Raw genomic sequence first — 17045 nt, 5'->3', positions numbered from 1 at the left:
GCATGTTTCGAGACTTCTCCCCCTGCGATCACTTTGTGAATGCTTTGAAAGGAGAGGAATTTTAACTTTTGACTGACAAAAATAGGATGGTAAATCTGCTGTAAAATCATAATCATATGCAGTGCTGTGTTGAAGTCCTTTGGAGGTAGAGAATGGATGGCATAGGATATTCTCGCTTGCTTGGAATTTCAAAGGTGTTTTCTTGTATGAGAGAGATAAACCCACTATGGGTCTTCTCTCACTGGCAAATTTTAACTACTTAGGAGTCTGAGTGGCTCAAAGGTTCCCTTTTACTTTCATAGGTACAAACCCAAGTACGCCTTGCCAAAAAAAGCTTTGACAAATTGAAGATGGATGTGTGTCAAAAAGTGGATCTTCTTGGAGCAAGCCGATGCAATCTGTTGTCTCATATGCTAGCAACATACCAGGTAACAAAGTGATGTTGGTTACATTGAACCAAGAACGTTATGAGATTTAGGGGACAGAAGACAGGTTTTTTTTTTTTTGTTTGTTTGTTTTTTTAAAGGCTTAAAACGTATTTTAATAAGTTGATGCTGCATTACTGCTCCATTTCTCAGAAAAACTCCAAAGGTTATCAGGGACAAATCAAACATGGTACACCAATAAAAAAAATGCACAGCTTAACTACCTAAGATAGGCAAGGCTAAGAGCTACTGTCTGACCTTCAGCATACAGCAACCCTGTTCCCAAGATTGTACTAGGCCTATCAAAAGCTGTGAACAGCATCATAATCTGATATGTTATTTGCAAATATCTTCTCCCATTCTGTAGGTTGTCTTTGAGAGAAGACAGTTTTTGAGCTAAAAATATGGTTTTGGCATTATGAAGTTCTGAATGTCTTGCTCACAATTTACTTTCCACACCTCTCCTTTCTAGTACAGTCTACTCAAACTGAATATTAGCTATTTCCTGTACTCACATTGTGATCTCTCACTTTCCTGCCTTTACTTAGGTGGTTTCACCTGCCTGACTGCCTTTCCCCTCCATTTGTACCTTTCCATATTCTTCTCTGTTTGGTGTATCAGTCTGAGCGTCACATCCTTCAGAAAGCCTCCTCTGATTCAGCTTTGTAGCCTGTACTTCCCATGGCACAGTCACTTACTCATCAGATTGCCATGATTCAATGAACTATTAATTTTTGTCTCCTTCTAGCCTCTGAGTTCTTTTAGGCTAGTACTCATATCTAACAAGAGTGCTACTAGGCACCAGTGGAGTGTGGAAGGCCAAATTCTGGGTGTTGTAGAGAATATAAAAATAAGAATACATTTCCTGTCCTAAAGGAACTTAAAGTTTCAGAAAAAAGTCAGAGATAGTCCACACAGTCTGACTATATTTTCTGTACTTCAAGGAGAAAACTGAGTGTGCTAAGTGAAATAAGTTCTACAAAATCCAGTGAGGGTTTGAAGAAGTGGTGAATCAGTGGCGATATGACAAAAGTAGATTGGTAATGATCCCTAAATTTTGGGATATGGATCCCATGGGACAAGTACAGAGAATAGAGAGGAGTGTCCAAGTGGTAGAGCATTGTTAGTCTTTGCAGGCAGTATTTGGGGTAATGGGGGGTGGGGAAGCATTTAGTGTGGCTGAAATAGAGGTATAAAAAGAGGCATAATGGGAAACAAGGTGGCAGAGATGATTTGGAATCCTATTTTGGAGTACCTCAAAAGCCACAGATGGCACACTTCTCCAGGGCCTGTGGCTAGAACTGGGCATTCAAACATTAACAGCTGTCCTGTCTTTCCTTACAGACCACTCTGCTTCATTTTTGGGAGAAAACTTCTCACACTATGGCAGCCATCCACGAGAGCTTCAAAGGTTACCAACCATATGAATTCACTACATTAAAGGTATGAAAGCTAGAAAGGCTATTAGAAAATCTTCTGAAAAGTAATGTTTTGTTTACATCATAGACAATGTCCATGGCGGCAATCATCATTATTCCAACAGACTCTCAATGTCAAAGAGAGAGCTATGCCCCCTAGGATAGTCTTTTACTGCATCAGTATTCAATACAACAATAAGTCACAGAAATACAAAAACACAGCTTGAACCTTGGGGTACATGTTACCGGGAGATGAATTGTGGGGACTGGTCCTGCTCATTTAAATGATTTGTTTGACATTGTTAAAGGGAAGATTGTTCAAGTCTAGTATACTCCATTATTTTTTAATTATTAAATTCAAATATGCTCAATTGAAAAGTTATTTTTCTTTCCTCTCTTACTTCTGACAAATGTCATTTTATTCTGTGAGTACCATCTAATACAGAATTAGATTTTTCATAAGACTACAGGAACATTTTCCAATAGAAAAAGCAACATTTAACTCTGTGATTTCTCAACTCAAAAAATATATATGCAAAGTATCTTGATTCTCAGTATTGCAACCAACTGTACAATCATTTTGGTTGCTGAGGGAGGAGAATGCATGTTGAGAAGGAAGTGATTTGGGTTCCAAAAGGATTTTGAGAATGAAAGTACACTAGGTATTTTGTTGCCAGGTCATACCTTTGAAAGAAAAAAAAAAAGAAAGAACGAACTGGTTAAAGTTCACCTTGAAATTGCCTTCCTTCTGATTTTTCAAGCAATTTGTAAATGACTCACACCTTGCTTGAGAAAACATTAAAAAGCTTTTTTTTTTTTTTTTTTTTGCTTTAAAATTGCTCTTTGATTTTGAGATGTTTATAGTGTCACTGCATCTACAAAATACTAAAACAGAAAACTTTAAGAGCCTGGCCCTTTAAATAAAGATCCCAAGAGGAACCTAGGACAGTTCACTCACCTTGAGATGCACCTACCCTGACTCCAGACAGGACATCTGGCCAGTGAAATTTGTTCTCATAATCTTCCTGTCAGCTGGCCATTTGCTCATGTATTGGCACTTGCTGACATGCTGCATGGTAAACAGATTCAGCATGTGCCCTTTTTTTGCTCTGTCATCTGGACTATATGCACTTGAAGGGAGGGACCTTTTATTTCTTACATATCCTCCTTTGTCCAGCCACATGTTCTGTATCCAGTGAGCCCAAAGCCTTTCTTATTAGCACATCAGCAATGTTATCATTGTTGGTAGGGCTGTATCACTTCCCCATAATTTATTACCACTTTCAGCTCCTTAGGAAGCAGCTATCCTGATCAAGCCAGGTTGATCAAAATCATTACAACTCACACTCTTCACATTTCTTATACAGGCCTGAACAGAATCCCGTCACTTATTCTTTGATAAGGCAGAGAGTTTCAAGTTTTGTAGTGTGTATGTGCATTAGATTTTATTTTATCAGAAATACAATTTCAGTGTTTGTCTTTTAAAAGACAGTTGTATGTAACTCAGATCAGCTAGGTGGAAAATAGAATGATGCCTTCTGCAAAGACAGTTTAAAAGAAGTTCAGGTTGGAGCTAATTGCATATAAAGTACAATATGAAATTGAAGTTGTGCCACAAGCACGGAGGAATCCTTATGTGTACCCCTGGCCTCCTGTGCTGAGGAAAATATGGCTCTTTAATTGTTGCCATGATATTTACCCTGCAGAGAGGATCAAACTGATTATGTTAGAGGATTTCTGGGCAGAGAATTTAGTGAAAGTTTGATGGCAATGGTTCAAGCAGGACATAATTACAAGTATTTTGGGCACATGACTATCTTTTGCTTTTTGCATCCTCAGAGTCTTCCTTAAATTATGGTTTACAAGTAACAGTTTATGGTTTAATTGTAATATAAAGTCAGTAGAAATAATATATGTTAAGGTATAGTATAATTACAGTAATATTAAGAATGTTAAATGTCCCATAATCAACCAAATAAACTGGGCTCTTATTACTTTTCTAGAATGTTATTTGTCTAGGCTTTTCAGTGATGTTATATTAAATCCCAAGCTAGTCACTAATTATTTTTTTTTTTGTATGGGCTTAAACCTATATAATAGAATCCTGTTATCATACAGCTCATTATTGCATACACAGAGTCATGTTGTGTATCATGAAACATGAAAATGAAAACCACTAATGCCTTATGCATTACCATCAAGTATGAAGATACTACCTGACTTACCAACCTCTTGCACTAATATTTTTTAAACTCTCCTTGTATTGAAAATATTTTTATTTGATTGAGTCGTTTTCAATATATGTCATTTTCTTCTGAATGGCACTATGTATTGATAATGGATATTTTGAAATTTCAATAAATATTTTCACGATTTATTTGTTCTCTGGATTTACCTAAGCAAATAGCCCCTGAAATGCCTTTTGGGACTCTGGCTGGAAAGAAAACATTGTCTTTGGAGAGGTTTGCCAAGCTCTGTTAATGAAAAGCAACCCATTTGTTTTCTTTGCTGCAGGGTGTATTCTGAGTGTTGGTAATTGTGCCACTGCAGCTGGATATCCTGACTGTTAGTTTTATGCTTGATGAAGGATGATAATTAATGCGTTAAACACTCAATGCATCCTGTTTGGAGGGAAGAGTCTTTTGCAGAATTACAGGGATATAACTCATGCCCCAGAAGTTTAAGTTTTATTTCTAATGAATCTTTCTTAGAAAATACATGTCATTCTTTCCCAAAATAATTTTATTGTAAAAATGAATTGTCTCCACTTCTTACAATTTGAAAAATATCCAAGTGACTATGTTGACATTTTGCAAATATTATGTGGTAATGTTTTAGGTGACAACTATTGCTTTTTTATTCAGGCCTGGTATTGTTCTATTAAAGCTACATTTATTGACATAATCCTTTATCACTTAAATTTTATGATTAATAGATTTTTGTAGCATTTTAGCTTTATGGGAAATTTAGCGTTGAAATTTAATATTACAAAAATAATTGTTTCAATATTACAAATTTTTTTTTATCTAAATGCCGCACAGCTCAAATTTAAAGTGGAGAGAACCATCTTTTTAAGTGATTTCCAAAAAAAAAGCTGTGCTCTAATCTCATATTTTCAAAGAATAAATATTTATTATTTCATTAAAATAGTATTAAACATGGGTATTGTACATGGGTTATTATTAATATCTTAATTTTATACTGATTCCATATTATCTGAGAATGTCTTTTCACATGGTAGAAATAGTCATGGAGATAGGAATAGAATATTTCTAGGTATATCTCAGAAGCACTGTCACGTTTTTAGAGAAAGTAATTTAGACTATGAGTTTAAAGCATTTTTTTTTTCCTTTTTAGAAAGCTAAATGAGATGCTGTCTGTAGGAAAACAGTGCCCTGTCTTAAATTACCAACCCTCAGATGTGGTCATGTTTACTTCATCCTTCCAGGATGCCGTTTACTTACACATTTCCCCACAGATCCAAAACAGGCTTTAGAGAAAGCAAAACAAAAACAAAAGCAAAAAAACCCCTCAGGAGTCAAGTGGCTTTTCTCTGGAAAATCTAAAATTCTATTTGTATCCGTGGTCTTTTCTCCCCTAACTATTCTGTGGGTTGAATTAGATGTCTTTCTAGAGAAGTGATCACTGGCGGGCCCTTTGACAAGTGAACACACACCCATTGGGAGCTGGATGAGGGGCAGGCATGTTCTGTGTTTTTTTTTTTAAAGAATCAGAATGCCTATATTTAATAAAAATGGCCAGTAGTAAAATGGATTTCTGTGATGCACCTCATTCCAGTATTTTTAGCAGGAAAGCCAGGCTTTCTACTCTGGATATGTGATAAAGCAAAGTCTGTAAGATCATAAGCTCTAAAGCTAGCCAGACCTGGCTTTAACTTTGGCTCTTTCACTTGCCAGCTGTGTAGTGGTGGTGGTGGCAATAAGGATGGCAGCCATTGGTGGTGGCACCAGTAGTCCCACCAGTAATAGGGATGGGTTTATCAAGAATTCTAGAGTGGAACCAGAAGACAGCCATTGGCAGTATCATTACAGAGAGTTTTGTTGAGGTTGCCAGGTTCTGTATCCTAGTTTAAGTGACTCTCTTACTGTTTCCACCCTAGATGATTAGTTTTACGGTGAGTTTCACAGGCAAGGCTATGACTGGCAGCAGAATAGGTGTCTCAGACCCCACCCCGGATAACCTACTCCCTCCCTGACTCCCACAGATGCTCTGGCCGCTCCATTTCCAAACCCGTTCGTTCTTCAGCCCTGCAAGGCCTTGGTCCGGTCTCATGTTATTCCCACAGGGATAGGGAAGGGCAGGGCAGGCCTGCAAGCAAGAAAGGCAGGGAGGCTTCCCACCCCGTAACAGGGCTAATTCTTAAAAAATGCACTTCGGCTTTGCAATTGCCTTTTGCCCTGTGCCAGGATTTTAACTAAGGAAACCCGAATCTGAAAACCTAACTTTGGCCATGTTCAAAAATAACCATTGAAACAGATGTGCCAATGTTCCCTCTTTTCTTTCCTGGGGTCTAGGACTTAGCACTGTTATATGGAACATCGTTCTGGAGACCAAAATGCTTTAGCTTTCACAATTCAAAAAAACATCCTTCTCTAAATTTTGTTTTTCTCAAATTTGTATGCCTAACAGCCTTCTTCCACCCACCTCCACATTTCTCAGTTAATCACTTGAACATTTACCGACAAGCCGCACGGCTCTGTAGTTACTTGCTTTGAAAATAAAGCCATAATAGTTTTTATGAAAATTGGGTAAATATCTCTGCAATGCTATTTTAGTTGCCAGTCCCAACATGGCAATTATTCATGGCAAGCATCCAGAATATCCTTTTAGACTTTCAAGTTTTCTCTCAGTGTCATTACTTTACACAGCATTTTAGAAGAATGATTTTCCCCCAAGCTGTTCCAGGCCAGATCATTGCAAAAACTAAGATGCATCCAAGTCCATGGGAGAGGTGGAGATGAGGGGCTGATCATGCCCACCACTAAAGTCTGAGGTGGACCAGCCAGAGTGTGGGTGGTCATCTGTTTGTCCATCCCTTGTGATCACTGACATTTGTTCTTCCAGGCTCAGTGAAGTGAAAAAGGTAGCTCAGGCTCTCCTCATAATGGTAAGGTTCCTCTCCATCCTCTGCTTCTCATTCCTTTACTTTTCCTCAAGGGGAAAGGGAAAATATTATCATTGCATAGGCAGTTACTTATTGCCAGAAACTTTGCTAAACGTGAGGTGAAGTCACGTCTCAGAGAATTTGTCATGGTATGCGTGACTCTAACGTGCCAAGGCTGGATATCATAATTAATAATACTGTTAGTTTCGGCACTAACATATAGAAAGTGCATATATTTTTATCCTCAAGTAACCTTGAGAAGTTGGGTCTACTTGTTTTTTCTCCCCCCCCCCCCCCATGTTTCAAATGAAGAAACTGAAGTTTAGAAAGATCTAGTCCTCTGCCCAAGGCCACATGCCCAGTATGTGATAGCTCTGGAAACATGGATGCTCACGCCTTTCCCATTCTACCCTGTGTCATTTCTTCCAGGTGGGACTTTGGGCTGTGAGGCAAGGGGGACAGGAGAAGGTAACCTGTGAATTAAAAGTAGTACTTTGAAATGTTTGCACATAGTTGAAAAACATCATCTGTATAAGTCAGATACCTAGGAACCTAAGTTCCCTTCTTTTAGAATTTGGAATGAAGTCTTCTTGATCTCCTTTGGCACTTCATGTGAAGGAGTTAAGTAAATGTTCTTAGCTCAGCTATTCAATAGTATTTCTTGACCTGTTGTAGAATTTTGAAGACCTGAATTCAAATATTGCTTCTACTTTTTCATAGTTGAATGGCCTTAAGCAAGTTATTTCACCTGAGTCTCTCTTTCTGTATCAAAAAACCAGGAAGACAGTGTTTATTTGGGTTTTGTGAGATGTGTAAAACATGGAGTGCAGTACCTAACACAAGGTGAGCCCTTAAGACATCTAATTCCTTTTTAGACTTTTAAAAATTATTGATAAAGCACATCTTGATTGCTCACTATGAACTTGATACTGTGCAGAATCATTTTCTCCATTAATCCTCAGTATTCCAAAGAAGGTATACTTGTCATTAACTAACTCCTCTGTTGTGATGAGTGCACAGAAGCCCCCAAGGGGTGAAGACCCTTTTCCATGTCACAGCACTACTTGATCTATTTTCATAGTGCATCTGTTTCCAGGACCCTGTGATGCCTTCCTGGTGACAATTTCCCATCATATTATAAAGAACAAGATTACATATCTTATTTATGATTGTGTTTATTTTTCTCTAATCTTATTAGCTTTTTGTTCTACAGTACAATTCAAGAGTACCTTCTGATCCTAGATTAACAGTGCTCCTTATATAGTATCTTTATAGATTTATAACTGCATGGGTGGGGAGGCCATGTGTGCTAAAAGTCCATGAATTGTGTGTCTCATACACATCATGACAGCCTCTGCTTTTTATTCCTCATGTGCTACCAATTATATAAACACAAACATACACACCCAACTGAGTTCACCATCTTTTAACCATGCCTCACTATTTTCAGCATTTCTATTTCCTTTTATAGATAACCATTTGGCACCTTCATATACATACAGTATAATTGATGGAAAGTAGCCTAAGAAAATTAGATGTCGTAATTAAAGATTAGAAAAAAAGGTTACTCAATTGTCAAGGCTAAACTTAAACTTAGGTCATTATATTAGTGTTGGCTGCTAGCCTTTTGTCTGTGAAATTTGTTTTGCTGAGTAGTTTTGCTTTCATTCAGATGAATGTTGCTGTTGCTTTTATTTTCCTAATACAGGAAGTAGTAACTCCCATTATTATATTAAGCTGTTTCCTTTCTAAGACACTTTTGCAAGCTCAGTCTGCGCATTTCCTCTGTCACGCTGATCTTATATATTGTGTGTGTGCTTCCTGAAACCATTTAAGCATTGATGGAAACTATTAGCATGTCAGTGCAGCCTTAAACAGAGAAAGGTTACTTAGTCTAAAAACATTCTTTCCTCTGAACAAAACCTTTCAGTCTTATATAATTCTGTATTGCTGCTAATACATAGTGATTTTCATAAGCAATTTTAATGAGGGACCTAGTGGGGTTGGGGTTTAGAAACAGAATGGTTTGACGTTTCATTTCTGGACATGGATGTGAATGTGGCTTCCATCAGCCACTGATTCAAAATAGTTCCATCTGATGGCCGCCTCATCTGTGCAGTCAGCCAGGCCTCTTAGATTCATGTTGCCTGAGCAGGTGTTCATATCACACAGAAAATGCTGTCACCCCTGACTTTTACAGATGCTATAGGGTTAATTGTTTTCAGCTGAGTTATGGACTTTAAAATACTGTAAAGAATTCACCTCCACCATGGCCCCTACTTGGACTTTTTTATCAAATTTTGGAGAAAGCAGTGATTCACTATGTAGAATATCCTGTATCTGCCAGTCACACCCAGGAGCCTAAATTTGAGAGAGGCAAGGGGCCATGATTCCATCCTCTGTGAGGTTTCAAAGTTCCTCTAAGTTTCTTTATTATCTACATTGTTTACCATCTTTGTAAAGGAACAATTTCCATGTGTTTGAATTTTTTTCCCCTTTCTGTATAGAGGAGTATTTAGCTTAGTTTGATCTAAAACTCTTTCTTGCTTCCAAAGATGCCACTTGAAATTTCCTAAAATTGACTGTGGTGATGGTTGCACAACTCTTTACTATACTAAAAACCATTGAATTGTATACTTTAGATGGGGGAATTCTGTGGTACAAGAATTATATCTCAACAAAGCTGATGGTAGATTCTCCACACAAGAGTCCCCTTAATTTGAAATTCTAACATTTAATAAATAAGCCCAGGTACTCAGTATTAATTTTGCTTGTGTTTTTATAAACCTTTTCCTATTACTACCCTGAGCCTTTGAATTTCCTAGCTAAAGAGCTCTAATTTTTACAGTTTAACCTTAGGTACATTAATTTATCAACCAACAAGTACATATTTAGCACCTTTTTTGAATGGCAACATCCAAAACTGTTATAGGGACAATGGTAATAGCAGGAAAAGAGGAGCAATTGTAACAGGAATTATTAATAATAAAGTAGCAATTGGAACTGTAGCCATTCTGTTGGTGAAGCACAATAGTGACTTAACTGTGACAGGGAGCCAACAATTGAGTCTCTGCTAATGGCCCAACTGGGAAGGGGTTGAAAAGAAGGAAGGAGTGGTTTACATGACAAAGGGATTGTCTGTGAGCTGCTCCAGTGTGGTTATGAGGGGAGGTCTGGCTGGAGACAGAAGGGATGATAACCATGGAGCTGTCAAGGGCATCTCAGGGGCTTAGGCAAGCGCTGTGGCAGCTAGACACAGCCGGCTGAGACCAGACATGTCTTGCCCCTGCCTAGTGCTGATTGAGAAAAAGGAAATACAATGAGAAGATAATTGAGCAAACCAGGAGGCCTGAACAAGTGTCACAGAATTGAAAAGTGCCTCTTGGAGCCATCAGAACCTTGGCTGAAAATACTCCTCCTGGCTTCACTTTGGCCAGGGTTGGACCACTCTTTGGGGAATAAAGCTGCTGGAAGGGTTTTGGGGTGTGGGGTGTGGGTAATGTGTGTGTGTGTGTGTGTGTGTGTGTGTGTGTGTGTGTATGAATAAAATGCTGTGATTGGCAGATCTATTGAAAAGAATAAGTCCTTGACATCTGTTGATGCACATTTGTGCACATCTTGTGATTGCACATTTCCAAAATTCTCTCTCTCTCTCTCTCTCTCTCTCTCTGGGATATGTGATTTTTAAAAAGAACACCTAGACTACAGTCCATTAGACTACAGTCCATATTCCAGTTGCCTTATTTGTTCCAGTACTGTCCTTTATCACATTTCGCCCTCCAGCTTATAATCATGGATCCCAGTTAGTTGTCACGCATTGGAGAGATATAAAGGGCAGAAGAATATGTTGAAGCCAATGGGGCACAGTGTTAAAATGTTGATGAATGTGGGTAAAGGAATGTTCTCCTGTGTGACCCTTATTGACCTCTGTGTCTTGATCTCTTAAGACTTGTGCTCTTGCCCACTACAGTACAATCCCAGTGGATTCATTTTATTCCTCGAACAAACCAAGCTATGCCTTCCTTTAGGCCTTCCTTTGTCCTCAGGCCACCACGTCTCCCTGAGCTGTACATGGATGGTTCCTGCATGTCATCTGATTCACAGCTGAAATGTCACTTCCCAGAGAAAACGTTCTTGGTAACTGAAGTAGTGACCCAATCACCCAATCACTTTGTATCCCCCAGGTTAATGCCCTGCCTGGATCCATCACTAACTGGTAATTTTGTCTTGTTCACCATTGTATCCCCAGCACCCAAAGCAACACCTGGCTCTTGGTAAATGCTCTAAAATTGTTAACTGAGTGTACTGATCTAAATGTCCAGAAATAGTCATTACAAATTATGGCAATGCCTTAGGGATATCCTTTATGCAAGTAAATGCTTCAGAACTCCAATCATAGCACATATATTCAATGAGAAAACCTTGGCCCTATGTTAGAAAAGTGGTGAATGACTGTATATTTAATTTTAATTCGATATTGAATGTTTATGATATATAACATCTTTTTATATTCTCTAATGAATGTTTTTGATTTTGAAATACCTATACATATTAAATTGCTTAAGAAGACATCAATCTGCAGTGATTCCAATTATATATAAGTAGTATGAATATGAAAAAACAAAGGAAATATATACAAATAAATAAGTGATTGGGGGAAATCTAATTATGAATAGTTTTTCCTTTTTAATTATCTAAGCATTCTACATGTGGTTCTATTATTTTTCTAATATAAAAAATATTTTTTAAGAAGCAAAACATAATGTAGAATAGATGTAATCAACTATGGGTAAGACTGTAAATGCACTTTGAAGATGGAAGAACTTTCTTGAATTTGGCGTGCTTTGTGAATGAAGCTTTAAGGAAAATAGCAGTAATTGATCTGGGCTTTACAAAGACTGGTCAGACTTTTGAGGGTGGACAAATAGAGCTTTTTTGGGTAAAGAAGTAGAGTGAACAAAGATAGAAAGGGAGCAGTTAGCCCATAGAAGGCGATGAGGAGAATGGAAAGCTCCCATTTGGAAGCCGGTGGGAAGCAATCTGAGAAAGATAGGAGCACATTTTAGAAAATCTTTAAAATCAGGCAGGTTTAGACTAGAAGTGGAAAGAAATAGGAACTACTATGAGTTCTTGAGAAAAATGGTAACATGATTGCCTGGGTGTTATAGGGAGATTATTCTGTATAGGAAGTGAGACAGAGCTGGCAGGTAGGAGCATAAGACTAGTGTCCACCAGGCATCCAGAGCAGGCACCACCATCCTTCACAGCTCTGCTTTGCAGAGAGTGTCTCCAAACCATCTCTGTTCAGCTTGCAGCTAAACATCAATTTATCAGAGTTGGTGTAGGAAACATGCTTGCCACCTTCTGTGTGTGTGGGTGATGGGAAGGGGAGGGAGGACGAGACAGGAAGGCCCAAAGGACAGATTTTAAAGGTTCTAAGATTATAAGCAGGATAAGTATCTTGAGATGTTTGTTGTGTAATTTGTAGGTTTGTGGTTTAATTAGGACCAGAAGTAGAGATCTTTTTTTATAACTCATTATTCAGTTATTGTGGAAATATTTTGCCTTTTCAGGCTTTGTCACTGGTGTACAGTTTCTAGGCATTGTACCTAAAAAGTCTTTCCTTAAATATTTAATAAAATTTGAGAATAATAATTCCAAGAAATTATGTTCTGTAAAAAGATTCCCACTCATTTTTAATCTACAAAGATTTGAATGCACCTGCTCTGTCCATTTGTGGGAGTTGACTTGTCAGAGTATGTTAAATTACTATTTTGTGGGGTTTTTTTTCCTCTAAAAAAAAGGTTTTGTTTTCTCTTATTTTTCAGAAGCTGTTTTTAGATCATAAAATCGCAAACAAAATTAAAAATAAAATGAAATTGCCTCATCTTTAGGGGAGAAAAGCTTCTACTCTGTCAGTGTGTGGGCTGCAAGCAGAACAGAATGTTTATCTTTGCTGCATGTTAAAGATGGAAAATAAAGTTAGCAATAGCCAAAAGGCCTTCTTTTGAATAACTTATCACGAGGGGGAAAGCATAAATCTAGTGGCAAAAGAACTCTCCTTTATAGGCTAGTATTTCTCAGATGGGTCTGAGAACATATAAAATTTCATTTCTGTCTACTTGATAGGTTCAAGGTAACCTCCCTAAACCTGGAATTCAAGATTTGGTTTCTGGACCAGAGGCAGCTGAGTTTTTTTATTGATCTTTTTCTATTTCTTTTTCTTTTTCCCCTTTTCATTATCATGATCAAGAGCTTACAAGACCCTATGAAAAAACTGATTGAGAAAGAAGAAAGGAAGAAGATCACCCAGCAGGAAAGTGCAGAGGCCACCATGGAGGAGCCGAGTCAGTAAGTCATGGCTAATTCTCTTGGCAAAAATCTTTATTTCCACAGGCAAGGGCAGCACAGACCTCACTGACCAAGTCTGTGGGAGTCTCAAACACAGGACGGTTACTGTACTACCTCACTTCTCTGAGTTGATGTATTAAAAGTAAAGCCAAGTTCGCCTGCATATATTCCTGCTAGGCCAGGACTCATACTAATAAGAGACCCATTTCTGGGTCTTAGAAGGAGCACACTTGTGAAGAGTTGACTGGGATAAGAAAAGGCACATGTCTCTACTGCTCATTGGCTCTCTGTCTGGTGGCCTCAGCCCCAAAATTCTGCTCTCTTGGGCTGGACTCAATCTGGTCCTTTTGTTACCATCATTTACCAAACCCTGTCCCAGATAGGAAAACCCCTGGCTTTTCTCTCATAGAAGGATATAACCTATAAAATTGCCTCATAAGAGACATGATAGTACTAAGGTGTTATACAAAAAATGTTGGGTTCTGACATTTTGTTTCCTGCTATTCAGACCTTCTGTTTGTTTCCTCTGTGAAGCAGAGGGCAGCTTTGAGTGCAGGAAGTAACTGCTCCATCTCGATTTCTTGCCACTTTATAAGAAGGTGCCTCCAGTCATTTTACATACTGAGACTAATTTTTCAACATACGTGGTGCATGATGTGTCTTAATCTCATTCAGCAAGGAGGTTTCGTGTGAATCTATATCCTTTCCTACTGAGATATCAAGGCTTGCAGGAACAGGGTTAGTCTTGAACTTGACCTTACCTCCCTTTGGGATTCTTTGTGTACACATAAAAATTTAGATGATGATTGTATGGTAAAACCAGTTTATATTTTTACTGTGTTTATAAAGTTTCCCAAGGAAATATTTGCTGCCAGCACTAGCCTTTTTCATTAATAAATGAATTAATTTATATTTAATTTATTTTTTAGTGGTGGGAGGGGTGGAGAGGGAGAGGGAGAGAATCTCAAGCAGACTCCCCACTGATCATGGAGACCAATGTGGGCTCAGTCTCACAACCCTGAGATCATGACCTAGCTGAAATCATGAGTCAGATACTTAACTGATTGAGCCACCCAAGCACCCCAAGCCTTTTTCATTTTAAAGCAAATACTAGAAAATTCCTTTCTAGGAACAAAGACAAGTTTCCACTGTGGGAACAACTGTAGAATAGAATCTGAATGTAGTACAACTGATTGTTTTAGGGGGAAGCAGTATAACCTATTCCTGGTAATAAAAGTAATGCTTTTAGTACTCTATAGTGAGCTCCTACTATGTACTAAGTGCAATGTTAGGTGCTTTATTATATGTTATCTCTACTCATTTTCACAACAACCTTTCATGTAATCGATGCCAGCATTTCCTCATTGTTTTTTTTTTTCCTAATACTTTATTGATTTATTTGAGAGAGAGTGTGAGAGAGCGAGCACAAGGAGGGGAGGGGCAGAGAGAGAGGAACAAGCAGATTCCCCACTGAGCAGGGAACCTGACTCAGGGCTCGATCCCAGGACCATGAGATCATGACCAGAGCCAATGGCAGACGCTGAACCAACTGAGCCACCAGGTGCCTCTCCTCATTGTTTAAATGATGGCAGTGAGGCTCAAAAGAAGTTAAGGGACTGCCCACAGACCCTGGTGTTGTAAGAGGCAGGACCTAAAATGAGTTCTACAATCTAAATAAAGTATTAGCCTTTACTCAGAAAACCACCTGAGATTGTCTAGATTAGTTTTCCTTAATTTCAGATTTCTCCAGTATTTTAGTACTTCATTTTTAAAGGCTCAAAAAGTATAATCCAGTAACTATTTTAAATGCAAAATGGAAATTTAGCAAGAATCTTTTCAAAAATAGCAGGTAAAGATGCTTTTGAGGGAGGTTCAGAGGTACCAGCTGAGTCTCAGGGTGGTGACCTATCTCTGCCATAATCTTAAACGTGTGTGGTGAGAGTTCAGTAGGCAATAGTCTTCTGGATTTGAGACTGATCCTGCTTTTCAGCCTTAGGCAATTTAGCTAACCTCCTGGGGTATCCTTTCCTATTGTAGCAGGAATCAGAATAAACACCTGCTTGCCCAACAGTTTTTTAACTACATTTTTAAAAGTAATAACTGTAAAGTATCTATCCTAATTATACCTAATTGTCTACCTAGATATTTAAAGAATATATGACTTATGATGAAACCAAATTCAGCTGTTAAGATGCTACTGACCAGCCTTAACACAAGAAAAAGCCAGCAGATATGTTTCTTCTTAAAAAAAATGAGTAGTGTGTAAATGGCTATATGTTCATATGTGCATCACACATCTGTATAAGTACAGTAACACTGTACAGAAAATCTGGCTGTACATAAATATAAAATTTTCAGAAATAGGTTAATAAACTTTTTTCTTTTTAATTTTAAGGTTAATTTCATTAGAGGATGAAAACCAGCACAAGGAATCTTCTAGTTTTAAGAGTAAGTTTTGATTTTTATTTAGAATTGCTTCTGAAGTACTGCTCAGCAACCAATTCATTTTCTTTTTTGGCAGACTCCTCCTAGACCTTTTTTCTTTTCCAATTGAGAAAATTCTATATTAATTTGCTCTTTAGCATTTCAGTTTTAAATTTTCACTGTTGCCGACCATATAGCATTATTGGGAGAGGTTTTATATTGTGAATCAGAAAATAGCACCATTAGTCACTTCAGCAGCAGCCTGTCAGAGGAGCATCCAAAATGGAGAATTAACAGAGAGCTATTTCTTTTACAACAGATGATAACATTTCTGCTATTGCCATTACTAGTTCTAACTGCCATTTGGGCTGTAAAGATAGCTTTAATAAGATTACATGATCAGATTAGGTGAATTGGTTTTCACTGTGTTGTGGGGTGGGCGTTGGTCTTTGTTGGGAACAGATGGAGAGAGCAGAGCCTAGGCATGGCTCTTCCAGGTGATTCCTGGGTCTGCTCTGGTAATGAGTAACACCAGCTCCCTTGGGTGTACAGACCCTCAGATGGTTGGAAAAGTGATCAGAGCATTAGTAGATGATGCAATTCGCTGTGAAAGGTTTGTCAGCTATTCTGGTCTCCTGCCATTACTGCCAGTTCTTTCAGTGGTTCTTCTCGTAATGGAGTGGAGAGTACAGTAAAATGTGGTGGGATTAAGGTGATGTAATCCTGAGCTTTTCACTAGGACTTGAATCCTCAGGGATGCAAGGGAAAGCTTTACAGGTGATTTGGAGAGAACTGAAATTACCCCAACCCTCTGTTCCAGCCTGGATCTCTGTTGGGGGGCATATCTGCCTCTACCTCACTCTGCCTTTTGTTATGGCAGCCGTTCCAGGATATAGGAGGAGGCAAAGCAGACCCTGGGACTTCCTTTCTCTTTGGTTCTTTTCTTCCACCTTGTGCCTTCCTTCTGTATTTCCTCCTATCTTTCCAACCATTTGCTTCACCTGTTTTATTCTCTTTCCACTTTACTGCTCTATTTGCTTTTCTCTCATCTGCCTTTCAAAAGAAAACAAAAACCTCTCACCTATCTGTCTCTCTAACTTGGCTTCATGTTATCCTTTCACGCATGTATACCTTCGTTTACATATTTATTCATTTATTCAACAGATATTTATTTTAAAACTTTATTTTAGAGAGAGAGTACATGTGAGCAGGGGGGAGGGGCAAGGGGAGCTAGAGAATCTCAGGCAGAGTCTGCGCTGACCACAGAGCCAATGTGGAACTCAGTCTCACAGCCCCGAGATC

At 38.4% G+C, this 17045-nt stretch overlaps 1 protein-coding gene across 10 annotated transcripts in view; it reads left to right on the top strand.

Annotated features, from left to right (window-relative positions):
• ICA1 (islet cell autoantigen 1) overlaps positions 1-17045 on the top strand; it is a 144292-nt gene that overhangs the window by 102435 nt on the left and 24812 nt on the right. For all 10 annotated transcript variants that reach the window (XM_055307568.1, XM_055307566.1, XM_055307570.1 and 7 more), the window contains 4 exons: positions 303-428; positions 1770-1868; positions 13222-13319; positions 15715-15767. In XM_055307568.1, coding sequence (XP_055163543.1) covers positions 303-428; positions 1770-1868; positions 13222-13319; positions 15715-15767 — 376 coding nt within the window. The remainder of the gene's footprint in view (positions 1-302; positions 429-1769; positions 1869-13221; positions 13320-15714; positions 15768-17045) is intronic.

Source organism: Nyctereutes procyonoides, unplaced genomic scaffold (genome assembly GCF_905146905.1).
Source record: "Nyctereutes procyonoides isolate TBG_1078 unplaced genomic scaffold, NYPRO_anot_genome, whole genome shotgun sequence".
NCBI lineage: Eukaryota > Metazoa > Chordata > Mammalia > Carnivora > Canidae > Nyctereutes > Nyctereutes procyonoides.
The sequence above is the reverse complement of the archived record's forward strand: the minus strand, read 5'-3'. Positions and strand labels throughout refer to the sequence as shown.